This window comes from Pezoporus flaviventris, unplaced genomic scaffold, assembly GCF_033815535.1.
Source record: "Pezoporus flaviventris isolate CSIRO_AGI_PZ_B2104156 unplaced genomic scaffold, CSIRO_AGI_Pfla_v1 ptg000213l, whole genome shotgun sequence".
Taxonomy (NCBI): Eukaryota; Metazoa; Chordata; class Aves; order Psittaciformes; family Psittacidae; genus Pezoporus; species Pezoporus flaviventris.
This window is the reverse complement of record NW_026892761.1, coordinates 12,979,081-12,999,117: the sequence shown is the minus strand read 5'-3', so window position 1 is coordinate 12,999,117 and position 20,037 is coordinate 12,979,081. Positions and strand designations below refer to the sequence as shown.

Genomic DNA, 20,037 nt, shown 5'->3' with positions numbered 1-20,037 from the left:
TGCCAGCTGCAGCTCCCCTGCAAGAGCCCTAGTAAAAAACCTGTATTTTGGAGTAATGAAAAACTAAATTTCAGAGTGTTTTTTCACGGAATAGAACTCTCCTTGGATCTCCTGCTTAGCTCCAATATACGTGGTGCTATGCGCCATAGACAGGTGCTCTAGTGGAAGCATGGCTCTGTGTCCATCACCCTGATTTCCTTGGGACTCTCAGTGGAATGGGATTGACAGCATCTGTGTGCTGATCCACCGGTGTCAGGTGAAGGCATCTCCTGTGGCATGAGATGGCGCTGGCACAGGGTGCCCAGAGAAGCTGTGGCTGCCCCATCCCTGTCAGTGTTCAAGGGCAGGTTGGACACAGGGGCTTGGAGCAAGCTGCTCTAGTGGAAGGTGTCCGTGCCCGTGGCAGGGGTTGGAGCTGGATGAGCTTTAAGGTCCCTTCCAACCCAAACCATCTAACGATGATGATTTGACAGCAATGCCTTTGTTGCCAGAGCTGGTGGGAGTTTGGGCAGTTCCCTCTGGGGGTGTTTTGGTTTGGTTTTAATCTGTCCAGTAGAGTTGTTTTCACCCTGAGCTTGTTGCCTGAGGCAAGTTTGAGCTGGGACTTGGCAGAGTGGGGCTTTATGGGTCCTTTTTGAAGCACAGGTCCTTGATTCTGGTTATGCCTGTAGGCAACCATTGCTAATGTAAGTTAGATAAAGATGGGATGAGGAAAAGCATCTTCCTCTCACGGCTCCCCAGCTTGGCTACACAGGGTTTGCATGCCCAGATTTTCAAGCGAACGCCCGCCATGCTGTGGATGCAAAGCACTACAAGCTGAGAGGGATCTCTGCTTACCTTGGCTTTGTGCTCATTTCAAGCAGGAGAGGGTGAGAATTAGCTGCAGCCACTGATTTGCTTAATAGGCTCTTCTATTAACCAAAGAACAACAAACATTGAATAATTACCAAAGAGCAAAAGGATGCTAAAGATAATTGCATGGGAGTATATTCCTTTCAAATTAGGGCATGAAAATGATACCTGCCACTCACATTTGCACATCATCCAATACAGGCTTGATCAATTTTGGGGTGCATAAAAGGTGATGAATGGAGGCACCAAGGTCTGGAACTGCCTGGGAGGCTTGACATGCACTGGGAGTTAGACCAAAGTGAAAAGCGAGGAGGCATTTGTAACCAAAGGGAAATATTAAAATGTCTCTTTCTGCCCTAAATCTACCTGGAATGATGAGACTGATTGTTTCGAAGTGCATTCGGTAGCGAAGCTATAATGAGCAGAGGGAGAGCACATTACTTATCTGCTCTACCTGGCTCGTGTGTAAGTGGCAAACATCTAATTGAAAAAATACCCTGATGGGAGAATTTCTAATAAATTTGTTTGCACCCTCATAGCCTGGAGGAGAGGGAGGAAAAAATCCAATCAGCAGTGGGGAAGTTCCAAAGTTTCCATTGCATTTTGAGTCTTGATTTTCAGGCTGGCTGCTCAGGCTGGCAATCAGAGGCACAGTAATTTTGAAGGCAGAGTTCATTACAGTTATTATGGAAGCATCAAGGGCAGAAGGAAGTGTGGAGTGGAGATGCGGGAATAGCAGAAAGCCATAAAAAAGACATTCTGACAAACAGGGTGATGCAGAGAAAGCCGAGTGCTTGTCCTGCCCTGGACCTCCCCACTGAAGACACTGTGTCCTTCCCTAATGTAGATTTCCAGGTGACTTTCAATTTCTGAAGAATCAGGAATCTTTTTCTGCTGGAGGTCAGGATTTGGGGTATTTTTCCCAAATTACTTGAATCACAGAATCCCAGGCTGGTTTTTGTTAGAAAGGACCTTAAAGCTCCTCCAGTTCCCACCCCTGCCATGGGCACGGACACCTTCCACTGGAGCAGCTTGCTCCAAGCCCCTGGGTCCAACCTGCCCTTGAACACTGCCAGGGATGGGGCAGCCACAGCTTCTCTGGGCACCCTGGGCCAGCGCCTCAGCACCCTCACAGGGAAGAGCTTCTGCCTAAGATCTAATGAAGATATTAGAATGTCTGTTGCAAACTGGTCTTAGGCTACATCTGCAAAGGACGAGGGGCACGTAAGTGGGGTTCATGTTTGCAAGGAAGCAGGATGGATGGATGTGCATCATCTAAGTATTTAAGTCTCTCAGAAGGGCAAAGCTTTTACTTGGGAAAGAACTCTTCTTTTGCTGAAGTGGAAGTAAATATTTCTGCAGTACAAATTCCTGACTGCTTCCAGGGATGGACAGAACTATCTCCCCACTGGAATATTTTTGGGGCTGCTTGCTGGAAAGCTCTTGTGCAGCTCACCTGAAGCATCTCAGTGTGCAGTCTCAAGATGCAATTGCTTTTAAGCATCCCACGGTACCACGTAGCTTGTCTGTGCAGCTGACCTGACGCAAAGGTCTGGTCTAACAGACGTCCCTGCCTGTGGCAGGTGGCTGGAACTGGATGAGCTCTAAGATCTCTTCCAACCCAAACCATTCTATGATTCATGCCAATCAGACCACTGGCCACGTCCCTACATCCATGTGGTGCAGGGCCTTGGAGTGTCTTGTTCAGGCTGCAGGATCCACCTGATGTTTTACTGGTGATGTGGTTCCAAAAAGACCTAGGGAATAGGACTTCAGGACCACAATTTTGCCTGTTCCAAAAAGACTGGCTCCTGAAACCTCTGCTGCTGCCCATGCCAAATCAGAGACCGGCTCCTCCTGCAGAGCCTGGGTCCTGCTGCTGGAGGGCTGAGCATCTCCAACAAACTGTGCCTTCTCTTCTGCATATTCAGCCTTCTCTGATGGGGTTGGCAGAGGGTATTTGGGCTGTGGAGCTGACTGAGTCTCCATGCCTGGAAGTACCACAGCTCCAACTGGAACCCTGTTAGCAGGAGCTGGCTGTGCTGGCAATTGGTTTACGGGTGGAGGGAAATTCATTTTAAAGTGCATAGGATCCAGCTGGCTTATAGAATCACAGAAAGGATTGGGTTGGAAAGGACCTTAAGATCATCCAGTTCCAACCCCCCGCCACAGGCAGGGACACCTCACACCAGACCATGTCACCCAAGACTCTGGCCAACCTGGCCTTGCTTCTGTGATAACTGCTTGTCCCAGCAAGCCGTTATCCATGCACCGCGGATGCTCCCTGCATCCTGTGGCTCCTGCCTCATAGATGGGTTTAACCCAATCCTGCATTTGCTCAGGAATCCCCTTCCCCCTGCTGCACCTGCTGTCAGGACTGGGTAATGAGTGGCACAACACCTGCTCTAATTCTGCTGCTTTTAATTGGTTTTCTCTGCTATCCCAGAGGACGGTTTGGCAATTAGAAGGTGTCTGACGCTGAGCAGAGCTGTGTTACCCACGCTTGGCTTTGCTAACTCTGCTGACTTTAATAGCTAATCCTGTAGCACTCTGAGAAATGGAAGTGTAATTAATAGTCTACACTGAAAGTCTTCACCTGGTTTTATTTAGATTTCTCTTTTATTGTTCTTAATATGACCCATTTCTCTTAAGGCATAACTGCTATCAGCCTCGTATTAGAGAGCAAGTGGACACACAAGGGGTGAACAATCCTCAATTCATCATCCAGCTTGTAAGGGCAAAAGAGTTGGCTCTTCTTGTTAAGTATATGGTGTCATTCACAGCTGGTACCTTCATCCTTGTCTCGGGGGTGTTTTATGGCATAGCCCATTTTATTGCCATAATTAATTTGTGAACTTAGCCTTGAGAACTGCCCCAGCCATACTTCGAGCCAGAGCCAATCCCGGAGGGCTTTATTCCTTCGTTTGGAACCGGAACAAGTGAAAAGCTTCTGTTGTAGCTAATTAATGAGAAGAGTTTTGCTGTGCTCCATGGGGGTTTGGTATCCTAATACATGGATTAGCAGCTCAGAAACAGGCGAGGGGGACAGGTGAATGCTCTGTGCTCAGCTGGCTCTGCCTCTCATCCAGGAGGCGAACAGGAGATGGGGGAATTGTGCCTCCTTGCAGCTGTAGTTTGCGAACAGCATCAAACTGTTGGGAATCAGGCTTTGCACAGAGACCCCCCTGTGTACCGTCCTGAGTGGCTTTCTGCATTGCTGCTGTAGGTTTGCTTTGGTGGTTAAGGACTACGTAGCTGTCCGGAAGAGGATTGAATGGGACTTGCCTGTCTTGGAAATTTCCATTGATAGAAGTTGGCTTTTTAAGGCTGATTGATGGCCTGGTAGGAATTCAGGAAGAACTTCATTTGGGTGAACTTTGCTGCTGGGTACATCTGTACTTTTGCACATCTTTGGTATATTTATTTGAGTTGGAGCAACTAATTCATTATTTCACTGAAAAACTATCATGAATGTGCTATGTTACCTTGTCCCATTGCAATAAGGTGGTGTACGTGTGCTCAAACACTCAAAAGCTTGAAAGGAGCAGCTCAGGATTTTCTTCTGGGAATTTTAGTTCTTTACATAAAGAGCCAGGAAAGCTTTTGCGGTTCACATGACCCTGGGGTGAAGACAGCTTTCACTAAGTCTCACTTTCTTGTCTCTTTCTAGTTTGATGGGGAGAACATGTACATGGGAATGAACGACAACGCACAGGAGTTTCTATCGGCAAATCAGGTAAGTGCAGTTTGCTGGGGTGGGCAGTGCGGAGAGATTTTATAGGGGACTTAATCTGTCCCCAGGAACAAATTCAAGGGGCTCTCTGTGAATCTGCATTCCTGGACATCAGGAGGTTCACTGGATGGGGGAGTTGCCAACCAGCTTCTGCCAAGGAGCAGCAACGGATGCCCTCAGTGCAGGGTGAGGCATGTTCCTGGTGCTGCCTCTCCATTGAGACTGAAAAGCTTTCCTTCAGCATCCTTCACTCAAAATGAGCATGCAATTGGTGTTTCTGGATGCATTGAGGTTTCCAAGTATTGTGTGTGCTTCAGGTGTCTCCTTCCCTCACGCAGAGTGTTTCCTGCAGCTAAATAGATGGACAGTTAGCCAGCATGGGGAGAAAAAGGACTCAAAGGTTTCCTGTTTTGGAGCTGTAAGCCCACACGTGGAGGACTAGAATAGAAGTGCTCATGTCTCACAGGTGCCTGAGGCATCAGGGCTCTCTCTGGGCTTGGATAAACATGAAACAGGCATGTGCATTCACTGGAGCCCTAAAAATACATTAAGTCCATCCTTAGGTCCCAATGGGACCTAAGCACATGCTTACCTGTCCTCCTGATAAGAGATGGTCCCATCTGCATCCCCCAGTAGTCCGACCCTACTAGAACATGCTGGGGCCTCAGTGCATTTCTGAGGTGCCTTGGGGCAAAGCATCACATCACATCCATCTGCCTTGTGAGGGAAAGTACAAGTTCATTGCTGCTATTTCTCAGCATCCTGATTTTGGGCTGTGTTGGGCCATTTTCATGTAGGGCCCTGCTGACCACAAACACATGCATTGTATTTCCACCCAGCCCAAGATGATGACAGATTCCTCTTGCCCTGGACCTGATGTGTGTGGCCTGGGCGAGGTTTTGGTGTGTTTCTGATGCTGGGGTTTGGTACTTACTGCATCACCCCCATGAATTACAAGGCTAGTGAGTCACCCACAGTGTATCCAACTCAGATATCAGTAGTGATTAAAATATATGCACCCTAAACTGAAAACAGGATGAAAACCTGTTATTTGCCCCCTTACAGCATGTCAGTGCATTGGCTTATTGCTTTGGAGAGTTTTTCCTCCTCTGGCTTTGTCTCATCTTGCATCTCCAGTTACCCTCCTTGTGCTGCTATGCTTGGGACAGTCAGAGAGGAGCTGGGAGTGTGACAGAGGGGTGCAGGTGGCACCAGGGCTCTTGCCAGGATGGGTGCCCCATGGGATGCTGCAGTGACCCACCCTCGCCTCACATGGGGCAGCAGGAGGGGAGTAGGGAAGGGGATGAGGATCCCAGTCCATGCCCTGCAAGGATATTAGTCATGGTTCCCACCCAGCATGAACGTTGGCCGAGGAGGACAGGGAGCAGCCTTCCTCCCTCACCCTCATTAAGCTCCCTTTATTTACCTGTACATCAGCACGTGTTTACCAGAGAACGCTTTATAGCACCAGTTATGACTTTATTACTAATAACACAACTCTTCCATTTAAATGGGGGTTCCAGATGTTTTTTATTGTTTGCTAAACCTGTTTTAACCTGAATGAGTACATTACACAGCAGGAGTGTGGTTTCACAATCTTGCTCGAGAGGCTGCTAAATCACCGGCACACGCGGGATATGGCTCAGCCTTTGGGATCCTTGGGGACAAAGGCAAATCGTGCACACTAATTACTGAAGCCATCATGCTGTAATAGATGGGCCTGGTGGGCTGGGGATTTTAGTCTTACACTGGTTGCACTGGGCACCATCAGGCACCCGCAGCTCTCGGCAGCAGGCGCAGCTTACACTGAGCCCAGCTCAGGCGCAGGGGCTGGGGTGTCCAACATTAACAGTGGGAAATCCTGGCTTCACATTGCCTGGTTTAGGGCACACTTGCTTATTTACCCCAGCTTTGCACTACAGGGTGAGATCTGCTGGTACCAGCATGCTTGTGGTGGCCTGGGGTGAGACTGTCACCATGAAACCCCCAGTCCAGCCCCTCTGTGCTTCAAAGGGGGTGGGAAGGGCCAAGAGAGCCAGAAATGAATCTCTGTGTGTGGCTTCATTGCAGCTGGAATATTTTAGAGGTCCACAGATTGAAGAACTTTGATAATGTTTGTTATAGGAAATTCTGTATTGCCTTGTGATTTCTCTTTTAAAATACCTAGAAGGAGGCAGACAGAAAGCAGAATTCAGTTTATTACCTCCTCCCTCCTCCCCTGGTTTAAACCCAAGGGGTTTTAAATGGCTCCTGCCTGTCAGTGCAATGCTTTACACCTACTGCAGCTTCTTAAGCTCTTGAGTCATGCTTTCCCGTCACACAGATAAGATTATTCTCATTTTACAACTGGAGCTATAGGGATGCTGCTGTTAGAGCAGTCCTAGGGCAGCATCGGGATCCTGCAGCACCCTGACATGAGCTCTATCTCAGCCCTTTGTGCCGTTTTTGATCCTAAGGAGCTTCTGCAGTGTCTCATGATAAAGCCAGGACCAGTGTTTGTTTCATCATTCCCAGCCCTGTAAAGCTGCTAACTTCTTCCCCACATCTTACTCGATGGGATTGCTTATGTGCCACCACCTGCATTTCTTGTTGTCATCCCAAAAGGGGCTGCTCTTGGCGGAGAATGAAATGCAGAAATACAGGAGCCTAAAACATAAAGAGAGCGCTGACAGATCCAGCCTCACATAGCACAGCCTGCTTGGGGAGAATAATTCCTCTTGTTCCATCAAATAGGAGGACATTTGACCCCAGAAGTGAGTCAAATGTAAAATGTAATTCAACCCCCAACAGGGGCCAGAGTATAAATGCAACTTGACATCTGATCAAACCATCGTGGACATTTGACCCCTGAGATGAGTGAGGTATCTGTTGTGTCTCATGAAGTCAGCAGAGCATCATTCCTCACCCCTGTCAATTTTCTTTCTATCTTTCCTTCCCTTCTCAAACAGGGACAAGGAATTAAGTAGTGCAAAGATCCTCAGGCATGGACAGATTAGCAGCCACATGATGGACTCTGAAAGATGAGTGAAAATGCAGTGGTGCTGTTAAAAGAAATAAAAACAGCCACAAAATCAGTAAGAAAAAGCATTTATTAGGGCCTTTGTGATAGGAAAAATAACCCCAGGAAAGGCAAAGGTCAGGAAATTCCTCATGGAGCTGGACAGGAATGAGTTGGTTTTGTTTGGCATCGAGACTTGCACTTGCAGGAAGAGTCCACAGGTGCTTTATAAACATGAATTAACTACATCTGGGAATACCCTGCAAGAAGGTCTCATTATCCCACGTGGTGGGTGAATTAATGCAGGAAATGCCTTACCAAGGGAGCTGGGGATGATGTGATGCCACGTATGGGAATGACTGTCCCTTGGCTTGTTTGGAGCACGGGTGTGACTGCTGGTTCACTGCGAGACATTAAGCAAAGCCTTAGGGGAATGTTTGCCATGTTTTCCTCTCTCCATGGCATGTCCCAGGCTGCTGGCAGGGCAACAGGTAGCTTCCAGGGGGGAAAGAGCTCATTACTTACTGCTGGGCGTTCGTGATCCCGCGCTCTGCCTAATCCCAGGAGCTTTCAGTGCACGGCTTTTTCCAGCTGAGCAACATGCCTGTTTCTGTACCAAGGAGTTAATTTGTGTGACTCCTCATGCAAATGCTGTTACACATCAGTATTGTTTATTCAGGCCAGGGAGATAGATACAGTGGAATATGCAGCTCTTTGCTTTTCTGAAGGAGAGCACAGATAGGACCTCACTGCTTTAACAGTGAGTGTTGGAAATATGATAGTTAAATAGACAAAGTTATTTGCACATCGTTTTCTCCTCCTAATGCTGCTGTTATACCATTCTTTTGCTGGCACACTCATGCTGCCCATCTGTGTAGCAAAGCCATCAGGTCTTGGCTGCCACATCTGTCTGCGGACATGCATGGGGGCTGCTGGTTTGCACAGCAGCATTGGCAGAGCTTGATTTCACCCAGCTCTGGTGAGACACCCCATGTCCATGACCCTGTAGAGCAGCCAAGAGGGCTTTTAGTTCTGGCTATGTGCCTCAGGGCAAGGCTGGCTAAGTCGTGGATGGAGCTGCTCACATTCATACCACAGAGGAAGCAGATCCATGGGCATAGACATGTTTGTACATGGCGGCACGTGCATAATAAAATAGAAGGTGGGGTACTCTCTGCTGTGTGCAAATCAGCAGGAGCTCAGCTGAGTGTGGCGGCTATACCAGTGCACCAATGGAAATGGAGTTAAGATTGATATAAAGCATCTGTCTTCAGATGTGTTCCTATGCATGTTATATGTGCCTGCCCACTTCCGCACACATGAAATCCATCTGCGTATGTAGCAGTGTGCTTGGGTGGGTATAAATCAACATTTATCTACTGTATCTATTGCCCTTTATCTGTTTATCTCCATGCATCTTCAAGCTCGGGTCTGTATTAGCCATAATAGATACAGTAAGTCGCTGATCTGGTGGGTCAAATGGTCAGGGCTCTTTGATCAGCCGTCAGGATACATTACCACCAGGGCCTCCGGTGGGGCTTGAATTACAACTTACATTTGACTCATTTCTGGGGTCAAAACGTCCCTCTTATTTGATCGAATGACAGAAATTGTATAATTTGTATATATCCCTGAGCCATATGTGCTCTGAGTGCCACTCTAATGTGTTTTATAAAGGCACAGCTGTCTCAGTGACTTATTTAAAATGGGATTTTGTAGTAGTGTTCTTGCCATTTAATGTCCTCATTCAGGGTTACACAAGGTTTATCAAATAATAAATAACATTTAGAACATTCATTTTAGCATAACAATGGGTTTGCTAGTTATAAGGAACTGGATGGCACAATAAAGCTGTCTTTGGTAAATAAGCAATCATGTAGAAAGCAAGCAATAGCATAATTAGAAATTAATGAGAGTGTGGGAAGCTATGGATACCTTCCTCGCATGCTGCTAGCGCTCCAGACTAGACAGAGCTCATCTTGGCAGCCTCTGCTACAAAATATGGCATCAAACATTGTTGTAATACTGGCAGACGTGTTGTGCTCCCACCTCCTGGGCCTCCCACCAGTCTCCACTGAATTGCAGCAGAATGGCAGTGGTTTATAAAATAAAGCTGGGGCTGGGGCAGATCCATGCCGTGAGAGTGTGGGGAGTCCCCTTCCCTTTCCTGGCCAAATGCAGGGATTACTGCACGAAGTGGCCATGGAGCCCAGGCATCATGGGGGCAATTCAGTGCTGCTGCTGAATACATGGGTCATCATCCCCTCATTCTTGCTCCTTCCTCCCCAGTAGGAAGCTGTAAACCAGGACCACTGTGGACTTTGGTTTTCCCTCCATCAGCACCTTTGGTAGTGAAGCAATAGCATGCAGTTTTTGGGGTATAGTGTGTTCTTATGTTGGTTGGTCCCTGACCTAGGACATTGAATTTGGAGGAGTTTCCTGCAGTTTGCTTGTCCCTGAAGCTCACAGAACACATGTATGTATAGAAGGCCCCTAGTGAAGAGAAGTCTGAGGTTTGTATGGACTCAGAGTTGAAAGAGAGGATTAATCAGAGGCTGACAGTGCAGTGGAAGCTGGGAGTGTGCGCTGCAGCAGGCACCTATGCTAAGATACAGGTTTTGCTCTTCCCCTGCACCCCCTTTGAGTAATACAGTACGATTTCATATCAGACTAAGGAAGAGAGGGAAGACATTGATAGATATCAACTGCCTTTCTCAGCAGATGATTCAGGAAGAATCTCATGTACTATTTTAGAATGAACAATAGATTGTTACATGTCATTTATTATAATCAGCAGCTAATGGAAACTCTTCCAGGTGGGGCTTTGGAGGTGAGCACAACTGCAGCTGATGATCCAGGCTTGTGAATTTTGCATGAGCTTCTATGTGGTGGTGAAAGGTGCAGTTGGGAAGCAATTCCTGTAACCTAGTCACAGCAAGAGGAGCTGCTGTTGCTGGTGGAGGGTTGGCTCTAGTGCTTAAATGAACTAATAAAAACATCCCTTGGTATTACAAGCAGAATGTGCATCATCTTCAACCCTTGGTCTCAAAGGACTCCTATGTTGTTAACAATCGGGTGTTTGAAAAACAGCCATCAAGCATCACAGAGTGAAAAGCTAATATAACTGAGCAGTTCCTAGACCAAAATGGATAGTCTCTGCTTCCATTGCATTTACTTGGGGCAGAGGGGGGAACAATTAGCATCTTATACAGTTGAAGGTGTCTGTCAGGTAAGACAGAACACCTTGTATGGACAGAAAACTATGAAGCTGTCATGGTGGTTGAATTTCATGCGTAGACATTTCATCAAGGAACTGAAGTTCCTGGACAGATTTAGGTTTAGGAGCAAAGGCAGGATGGAGGAGAAGATCCTCGGGCCATCAGAGTAGTGGTCAAAAGCACACCCCATGGCTGGCAGCCTGAGGGCTCAGCTTCTCCAAGGTCTTCCAGGCTACTGCAGCCAGCTACATGCCCTTGGCTCTGTCCAAGCAGTACACTTTCCTTCTTTTTCCCAAGACTGTCACAGGTTTTCCAGGATCTGAATCAGCTCAGAGATTGTTTCAGATTCAGTGGTAAAAATCATCTGTATTAATCAGCTCATTCTGAGCGGTGATAGTGTTGGCCATGGGGGTTTCTTGGCACCAACATTCTGTGATGCCCAGCAGTGGAGCTGAAGGCAATGTGGACCTGAGATTCCAAAAATGCTCCCCGTGTGCTGGAGGGTGAAGGAGATGGAGTAACTGGGACTGCTTCAGAGCACCATGGGGCACGGCTGACAGTGCAGCCCAACTAACACCGAAGGGGATCTGCTGGTGTGCACCGTGGCTCTGGTGGCATGAGGACACATGGCCTGGCTTCCAGCAACACTGATGAGCTTGTGAAGCCAATGGCTTATAAAATAGCAACAGAATATAGAGAAAGGTGGTAAGCAGTATCTGTTAGCCAGCAAAGTGTCACTTTATCCCAGGTTTCCCACTGTGCTCAACACCATTGTAAAGGGACCACACTTCATGTACGCCAGGCTGTTGCCTTTGATGGTCAGCACAGCCTAGGGCAAGGTGGAGACCTAGACATGGAGGAACCTGGGGCAGCTCTGGAGGGAGCAGGTCACCTTCAAAGCACAGGTATCACATTAATATGGTGTTTATGTGCACTTTAAATCTCCTGACAGTGCTGCTCTGGCTACCACTGCTCCTGTGAGGGTGTTGGCTTGTCACCAGACAAAGGCAAACCTGGAGCTTTTATGCACAAGCTGTTTCTGCCTTCAGATCCTCCAGCTCCTCACACTGTGCTAATTCCTCACTGCTTGTCTCCTGAATTACCCACTGTGACACAGTGGGATTGGGAGCCAGGTCTTTACATGGTAACGATAGATGCTGAGTTCTGATAATGCAATAACATCCCTACTGGTTAGCTGTGACGAGCACGGTTTTCTACTGTGTCCTGTTGGGGGGCTTGGGTATGGCTCCTGCAGAGGCTGGTTTGCTTCTGTAATGGATCCCTGGGGAGCGGCTTGGGAAAGTGCTGTTTATTTGTGGAAATGTAGCACTGGGCCGCAGAAATATGAAACAAAACCAGCCTGTTGCTCTTGGGATTTCCTTTCCCAGCTGATTGATTACTTCTCATCGCAGTCCCAGCCCGAGCCAGTGTTTGGGTCTGCCGTCACAACAGAGTGATGAACTGGGAAGTCACTTACTTCCAGCAGGAAAGTGTTATTTTCCATTTCAGAGTTTGGATGATGGCCTGTGCAGAAAGGGAGACCCCTCCATACCCTCAGCCAGCTTCACAATGAGCTCTTCTCTCCATGCTGGCTTTGGGGCTGCCCTTTGCAGTACAGGGTTGGGCTCCACTCTAGCTTCACAGTGGCCTGATCCTCTCAGTGGAGCATCATGGGGCTCTGCATGTCATGGAGGATGATGAATCCCTAGTGTGGCCATCCAGCTCACAGTCAGGCGTTTGCTCCAACCTCTACTTGCTCATGTGGCTGTGCAGAGCAGTGGACCTGCACTGGTGTCCAGCAGTGCTCTTGCAGCTAGCCTGTGAGCATGAAGTGGTACCCAGCCCCTCACAGCCCTAACAAAGTGGTGGGACCTCACGGGGAGCCCACGCACGAGAATGGGCTGGCTTGGTGCATGCAGCCAGCAGGCTGGTTTGTGTTAGCTCTTCAGCTTCTGCTCCACAATTTGGTCAGCAGACCCCTGGGCATCCCCCTTCTTGAAGCCTGAGCAGCTCAGAGTGGGTGCAGTTCTCAGGTACCTGGGCAGGCAGCATGAGTGTCCTGGGTAACCTGGGCAGGGGAGCCTGTGTTGTGGGTCCCCAGGAGGGGAGCATGGACCATGGGTGCCCGGGAGAGGGGTCTGCGCTGCTGCAGGTAACCAGGGAGAAGATGGCAAGTGTGTGGTGTGGGTACCACGGCATGCGTGTCCATAGTCCTGTGTGGTCCTGTTCCTCTGGGGAAGGTTTAGCTCTTTCCCTTCAGGTGATGCACCAGGCCAGGCTGCTCAGAGCTATGATGGGAACCAAATTCAGACACCGTTAGGAATGCACTTGCCTGTCACAGGCAGGTGTGCTCTGACACTGGACCCAGCTGAAAGACCACAGGCTTAGCTCCTGCTGGCAGGGTGAGAGGTGGCAAAGGTGACCCAGAGCTCTGTGTTTGGCCTGTGCATCCATCACCCTTGTTGTGGTCATCCTGAGGACCGTGCTGGGTCTCGCTTCTCCTTGACACCATTTTCATGATCAGCAGCCTCTGAGCAAGCCTGAATTAAATTTATCTCAAACTAGGAAATCCATCAGCCACCATCAAAAGTGTCGGAGCTGCTGCTGTGTAACTCAGGTCTATACATTTGTGTACACTGTAAAGGGCAAAATATGACTTGGCTTTTATTACTTTAATTAAAACATGAGTGAAGAGTATGAGATTCATATTAAATTGCATTTTCCTGGCTGCTGTGTGAAGGAGCTAACTGATCTGATTACCATGAAGATTACAAACTATCAAAGTGAAAAAGAGCTTTTTGCAAGTATTTCATATTAAACCTTCAAACATAACACTTTAAGAATAATTATAGTTGTATTACTGGAAAGTGATTCATGAATTCTGAATAAATAGAAGACCCTTAAAGGGAAATGTTCCAAGACCACAGTTTTCATTCCAATCTGATGAAATTTAGTATCATTTTGCAGCTGTAGAATAAAATGAAAAAAAAAATATATGTACATAGAGTGTATTGAGTATATGTCAGACTAAACTAATGAGATTTTTTTCATCAACTCTGAGCACGCACGCAGACAAATGGAATGGCCATTCTCATTTTCTGTAATGGAAAGCACTGGAAGAAGAGGCAAGAAAGGATCTTACTGCTCACAGGTCTTTATTCTACCCTTGATTGTTAAATAATATATTTTCAGTTCTCATCTCTCGACTGCAGAATGTTTGAACTGACATTAATGGGTATATAAGAGAAAAGAGCAAGCTTTAAAAAAACTAAGCAAGTGAGGAAGGGCTAGGATTGGGAATTTTATTAGTATTCCCGGTGGGCTGTAATAAAGATACTTTTCACACAATACAGTGAATGTTTACAGCAGACAATTTAGTTTCCTTCCAACAATTATGAGAGAAATTGAATCTCAGGAAATGTTCGTTTTCTCTAAAATTAGACATAACAATAAAGATACCCCTGAAAGTTTATTAAGGAGGGAAGAAAAGAAAAACAAACCAAAACACAACAAAAGGCAGGAGTCTCTGCAAGACAATTTAGCAAATTTATTTTAAGAATTCCAGATGACTGGAAACAAAAACAAAAGCAGACACCTACGTGGTGCTGAGGGCTCGTGCTCTCCACACCCAGCTTGAAGTTGGGGCTGGTTTTCTGTGGAAGAGCTTTTCTTTTTTCCCTAGGGTTCAGTAATTTCTCGTGCATTTTGGAAGCAAATACCCAAAAGGTGCTTGTTTACACCCTGTACCCATCTAGAGGAGGATTCCCATCATTTCTGCAAGCAGGGGAGGCACAAAGTTATGCTCTTTTGCATGCAGGTCAGGATGCTACAGGCCTGGGAGCCTGCACTGGTAGCAAAGGAGGATGCGAGGTTCTTGCCTGCCCCCAGGGGCGCATAGAAGGGAAACATCATTATATACATCAAAACTAGCAAAGCTGGGAAACCATAGAATCCCAGCCTGGTTTGTGTTGGAAGGGATCTTAAAGCTCATCCAGCTCCAACCCCTGCCACGGGCAGGGACACCTTCCACTAGAGCAGCTTGCTCCAAGCCCCTGTGTCCAGCCTGGCCTTAAACACTGCCAGCTCCTCTGCAAATGTGATGTTTCACCTACCCCCCTGCACAAGTGCAGTTACGTGTGGGTTTCCATGTTTGAAAAGCAACTTAGCAAAATACGGTGAGCTTGGGCCTTTAGGTTTTTTCCCAAGAAAATTGATTGCTAAATGTCAAGAGAGAGGAGCTGCAGGGAAAAGACGGGAATTACTGGGCACTTGAATGCAACTTCAGGAAGGAATTTATCCTGCTCACACAGAGCTGCTGAGGATCAAAACGGGAAAGCACTCTGTGAAGCGCAGAATACTTTGAAGCTCTTTGAGCAGCTCATGCTGTGGTGTTCAATTTTTGAAGCACTGTGATTTGAACAAGCAGTGTAGTTCTTCTCCTTGCCCTGGTTTCCAGGCTTCTGCTACAATGTCCATGTTAGAGACACCTACTCAATCCTACTTGGCTTTTTCTTTTATCAGTGCGATCTTTGATTGTCAACTTCTGCCTCACTCTGTCCAGTCTAGAAAGAGATTCCTGTTGTTTGATATTGAGAATAAGGATGGGGGGATACATGGTGAAAGCTGACACAGCTTAGCTTGCAGCAAAGCTTCTGTAGTGATCTTTCTCAAGAGGATTTGTCCCACTTTGGTCATATTTGGGGCTAGACTTGGATGATGCTTTTTGGTAATACCAAGTAGGACTCTTGACATGCCTGGTTTGGTACCTGCATTAACAGTAGGAGCACTGAGTCATCACAGGTTTGTGGAAATATGTAGGCTTTGTGTGGGCTTGGATTTGAAAGATGGCAGCTGAAGCCCTTGAGTACACTGGACAAATGTGCATTTTTACCATGGGGTCGATGTTTTGGTGTTGCCTGCAGCCCTGCTGTACCCAAAGCCTTCCCTGCTTCTCCATTTGTATCTTTCTCTCATTTCACCTCTTCCACTTCTGCCCATTTCTCTTGGAGCAATTCAGGTTCTACCTGGCATGTTGTAAACTAGTAAAAATAATAGAGAAACCTCTCCAGCAGCTTAACAAATGAAGTGTTTCACTTGGTTTGGCCTCTGGATAGCTGGGGCTGGTTTTCTTTGGATGCAGGGGCTTCATGGAATGCCTCCCTCCCTCAGGCTTTGCGTGTTAGTTTGGGTCCTTGTGGTCATGCAGTGGAGGGTGTTCCGCTATTGATGTGAGCCCCCTTGCACCTTCCTTTCCTCTGCAAAGCTCTTTGCTCTGTCAGCAATGCTGCCCATTGCCTCTAAAGCTGCCGGTGCCTACAAGGGTCCTTTCTCACTGCCACCATTGGAGGTGATCACTGATACAGGCTCCTGGCTGTGATTGGTGTCCTGGCTGGACTTCTAGATGGAAAGCTGTCATTACTTTAGGCAAACATTGCTATTTTTATTATTAATTTAACAGCTTTCCTTCTTTTCTTCCTCTTGAAAGGATGGTACCTACTCTAGCTATTCATTTTGTCCAGCTTGCTCAATGCTTTAGAAGGTATTTGATGAGTCTTGGTGATTTAGGACAGAGAAGAGCTACTCCCAACAATGTGTGTGTGCCTGCCTTATTTTTAGATACCATACATAAGCCTGGTTTTATTAAAGAAAAAAAAATGTTAAAATTGTCAAAGATAAAATCTGTTTGTTTCCCAAAATTCCCATATTGGTGGCTTAAGGCTGAGATTTTCACACCTACGCTGGGGATTTGGAGACTTGGCCGTGAACCATGTTACAGTTCTCACAAATTTGTCAGGAGTCTCTTGGTGCTTCATGCTTTCCCTAACAGCCCAGCACCTTTGTGCTTTTGTGGCACGACAGCTTCTGCTTTGGGTAAGTGAGTAAAAAACTGCAATCCTTGCCGTTATGGTTGTGAAGAGAGGCTTGTAATTGAGAAGCTCAGTAAATGCAAAGGAGGTAGAGAGAGATCCCAGGTGATTATGTTGACATCTTATGGACTGGGAGAATTAGCACCTTGATGAGTTTTGCGTATTTGAGGCCTGCAAGGAGTGAGGCATCCCTATCCCATAGGTAATCTGAATACCTCCTTTGACCACCCCCAACCAGGTCACACTTAGCTGCACACCGACATTGCCTGCTCTTGCTTTGGAGGCAGCACCCTTCAAAGCCCAGGCATTGAGATTGACATTGGGTAGATGGTTTTGCCATAGCATCTGGTAAGTGACTGTCCCCCTGCACTGGGCACTGGTGAGGCCACACCTCGAATCCTGTGTTCAGCTCTAGGCCCCTCACTACAGGAGAGACATTGAGGTGCTGGAGCAGGGCCAGAGAAGGGCAATGGAGCTGGTGCAAGGCCTGGAGCACAAGTGTGATGGGGAAGGGCTGAGGGACCTGGGGGTTCAGTCTGGAGAAGAGAAAGCTCAGGGGGGACCTGATCGCTCCCTACAACTGCCTGAGAGGAGGATGGAGCCAGGAGGGGCTGGGATCTGCTCCCAAGGAACAAGGGATGGGACAAGAGGAAACGGCCTCAAGCTGCACCAGGGCAGGTTTAGATGGAGCCGAGGAACAATTCCTTCCCCAGAGGGTGCTCAGGCATTGGAACATTGCTGGAGTCACTGTCCGACTACATCACAAAGAATATAGTAGACGAGGCCCTTAATGACATGGGTTAGTGGTGGCCTTGGCAGTGCTGGGGAATGGTTGGACTTGAGGATCTTTTCCAACCTAGTTCATTCTATGATTCTATGATCTCAGAGTTGACTTTGGCAAAGCTGACCCAGAGATATCTGGCTTCAGCGCTTCTCCCATGTGCCGCAGCCAGATTCTGGGGCTGAGGGTCTTTGGGATAATGTGGGAAACTGATTTATTGCACTGGTGATTTCAGTTAATTTCCTTTTCCCATTTTGGCAACTTCCTGGCAGTCCAGAACGTTTTGCAGTGAATGGGTGGGTAACGGATTTCAAGCTCCACATAGGGATAAAGAGGGGAGAGGGGAGGGCAGAAGGTGGCGTTTTACAGAGCATTGACATGTTCTTAATTCTAATAAAATACTAACAAATAGGTAAGCAGCACCTTAGCTGCTAAGGTGACAGGCGCTTAAGAAGCATTGAATAAATACATAAAACATATTTGCTGAAGGCATTTGTTGTTGGAAGTTTAAACATTAAACATGCCTGCTTCATCTGATACCTTAATAAAGCAGGGATGTTCAAAGAGCCATTAGTGGTGCTCTGACTACAGCTTTACGTCTTCACTATATGTACCAAGGAAACTGCATTATATCAGCAATGCCTCAGTGGGTTTTGCCCCCAGAAGGGAAAGTAAGTGAATTGTGGGAGGGATTTTAATGTGGACTTGAGCTTTCCTGTATTGATCAGTGTGGATCTTTTGGTATTGTTCCCTTGTAAAGTGCTGGGGCTGGTCCATGGGAAGCAGCAGCTCTGCTGTGGTATCCCCAAGCTCAACAAAAGCTGGCTTGGGGCCTGATGAGACAAATAAACAGTTTTCTGTATTTATTTTTTAAATTACAGGCTAAGGAGGAGCACAGATACTCAATCCATTAAGAAATAACTAGGTGGGTGATTCACTACCATGTGTGTAAATGGCACCAGCGCTGCTCTGCCTGCACAATTTATTAATACTTCACGGGAGGAAAAAAAAATTATTTTAATCTCATAATGGATGATGAGCTGTGAAATTGCTTCTGCAGCAGCTGGGCACCCTGGGGGAGGTGCTAGATTGCACCACATTATGGAAGCTCTCCCCACATCTCTGCCTTCCTCATGCTAATCAGACACATCAAATCTGGGCAATGGAGAGGAGGTGCCACTGCTTCTGTGGGTTTTAGTACTTTTCTTAATTTAATATATGTAAGTTTTCTGTCACTGTGCTTTGGGGTCCAAAGTCTTGCTTTGAAAGCCTATGGGCTCCAATCTGAGTGCATCTGTGGTGAGCGATGCTTTGGGCTTTGAAGGTTCTGGCCTGACCCATAGGATCATAGAATCACAGCGACGCTTTGGTTGGAAGGGACCTTAAAGCTCACCCAGCTCCAACCCCTGCCACGGGCAGGGACACCTTCCACTAGAGCAGCTTGCTCCAAGCCCCTGTGTCCAACCTGCCCTTGAACACTGCCAGGGATGGGGCAGCCACAGCTTCTCTGGGCAACCTGGAGCAGTGCCTCAGCACCCTCATTCCTGCTGCTCCTGGCCACATTGGCCTGGTTCACACCATTAAATAGCTAGAAATATAGCAAAAGGACTGGGGCTGCCCGAATTTGTATCTAGCTGATACCATCACTGTGCAGGCTTGTGCGCCAAGAGCTGTTATGGTTGAGAGCAGCTTTGCTCTGCTTTGGTAGGTTTGGATGGGGACTATGAGTAGAACTGACACTGCCAGTGCGGGGAGGTTTGGTTTGGGTGCTAGAAGCACAGTTAGACGTTTTGGTTGCATGTGAGAAGAAGGTATAGTGATGAGAGCAAACGACGTATAGTGTAGGGCCACTTGGGGAAAAACTGCAGATTACCCCCTTAGTCCCAGCAAGGGATTTGCAGTGTGCAACTCTTAGTTGTACGTGTGTGTTCTCATGCCTTATGAACACCAGTCCTGGTTGGCTGCAGGTGTGTCCTGGTGTGCAAGGACCATGCAGGTCTGTCTTTGATGATGAGAGAAAAAACAAAATCAGGGCATACCTGGAAGAAGAAAGACTTGATCCAAGCTGGGTGTGTTGCCACTATGGCTTGCTGAAGGGTCTGGCTGCAGACCTCTAGGTAAAGCAGTGTACAGCACAGAGTATGGCTGTGCTGGCCGCGTGCTAGGATAGGACATATCCTTTGAGAAAAGACTCTGAAAATCTTCCCTTAAAGCATCCAAAAAGTATGGTATGGCACAAAAGCTTTATAAACCTCTAACTCCACAGCTTCAGTTCTGAGCATAAAGGAAACACTCTCTAAGATGAAAACCAAAAGGGAAAAAGCATGGCACAGAATACGGTTTCCTTCCTGCTCTGGGTTCTTCTGACTCTACTGAAGCCAGGTCGAATTAATTTCTTAGAGTGCTTTTTACTAATTCCTCCTTGCATACACTCCATTACTGTTTTCAGGCCTCCTTATCTCTTGACCTGCTTACAGTGCATTATCCGTCATTATATAATGTACCCGTGGCTCAACGCGAAACACCAAATCCGTACAGTCCAACAATGAATTTCTGTGAAGTGCACTGATCTTATTATGCAAGTTCAG

The 20,037-nt window shown here is 47.2% G+C and overlaps 1 protein-coding gene across 3 annotated transcripts in view; it reads left to right on the top strand.

Annotated features, from left to right (window-relative positions):
• Nucleotides 1-20,037, top strand: part of TOX2 (TOX high mobility group box family member 2) — a 137,216-nt gene that overhangs the window by 53,284 nt on the left and 63,895 nt on the right. For all 3 annotated transcript variants that reach the window (XM_061441452.1, XM_061441450.1, XM_061441451.1), the window contains one exon: nucleotides 4,523-4,588. In XM_061441452.1, coding sequence (XP_061297436.1) covers nucleotides 4,523-4,588 — 66 coding nt within the window. The remainder of the gene's footprint in view (nucleotides 1-4,522; nucleotides 4,589-20,037) is intronic.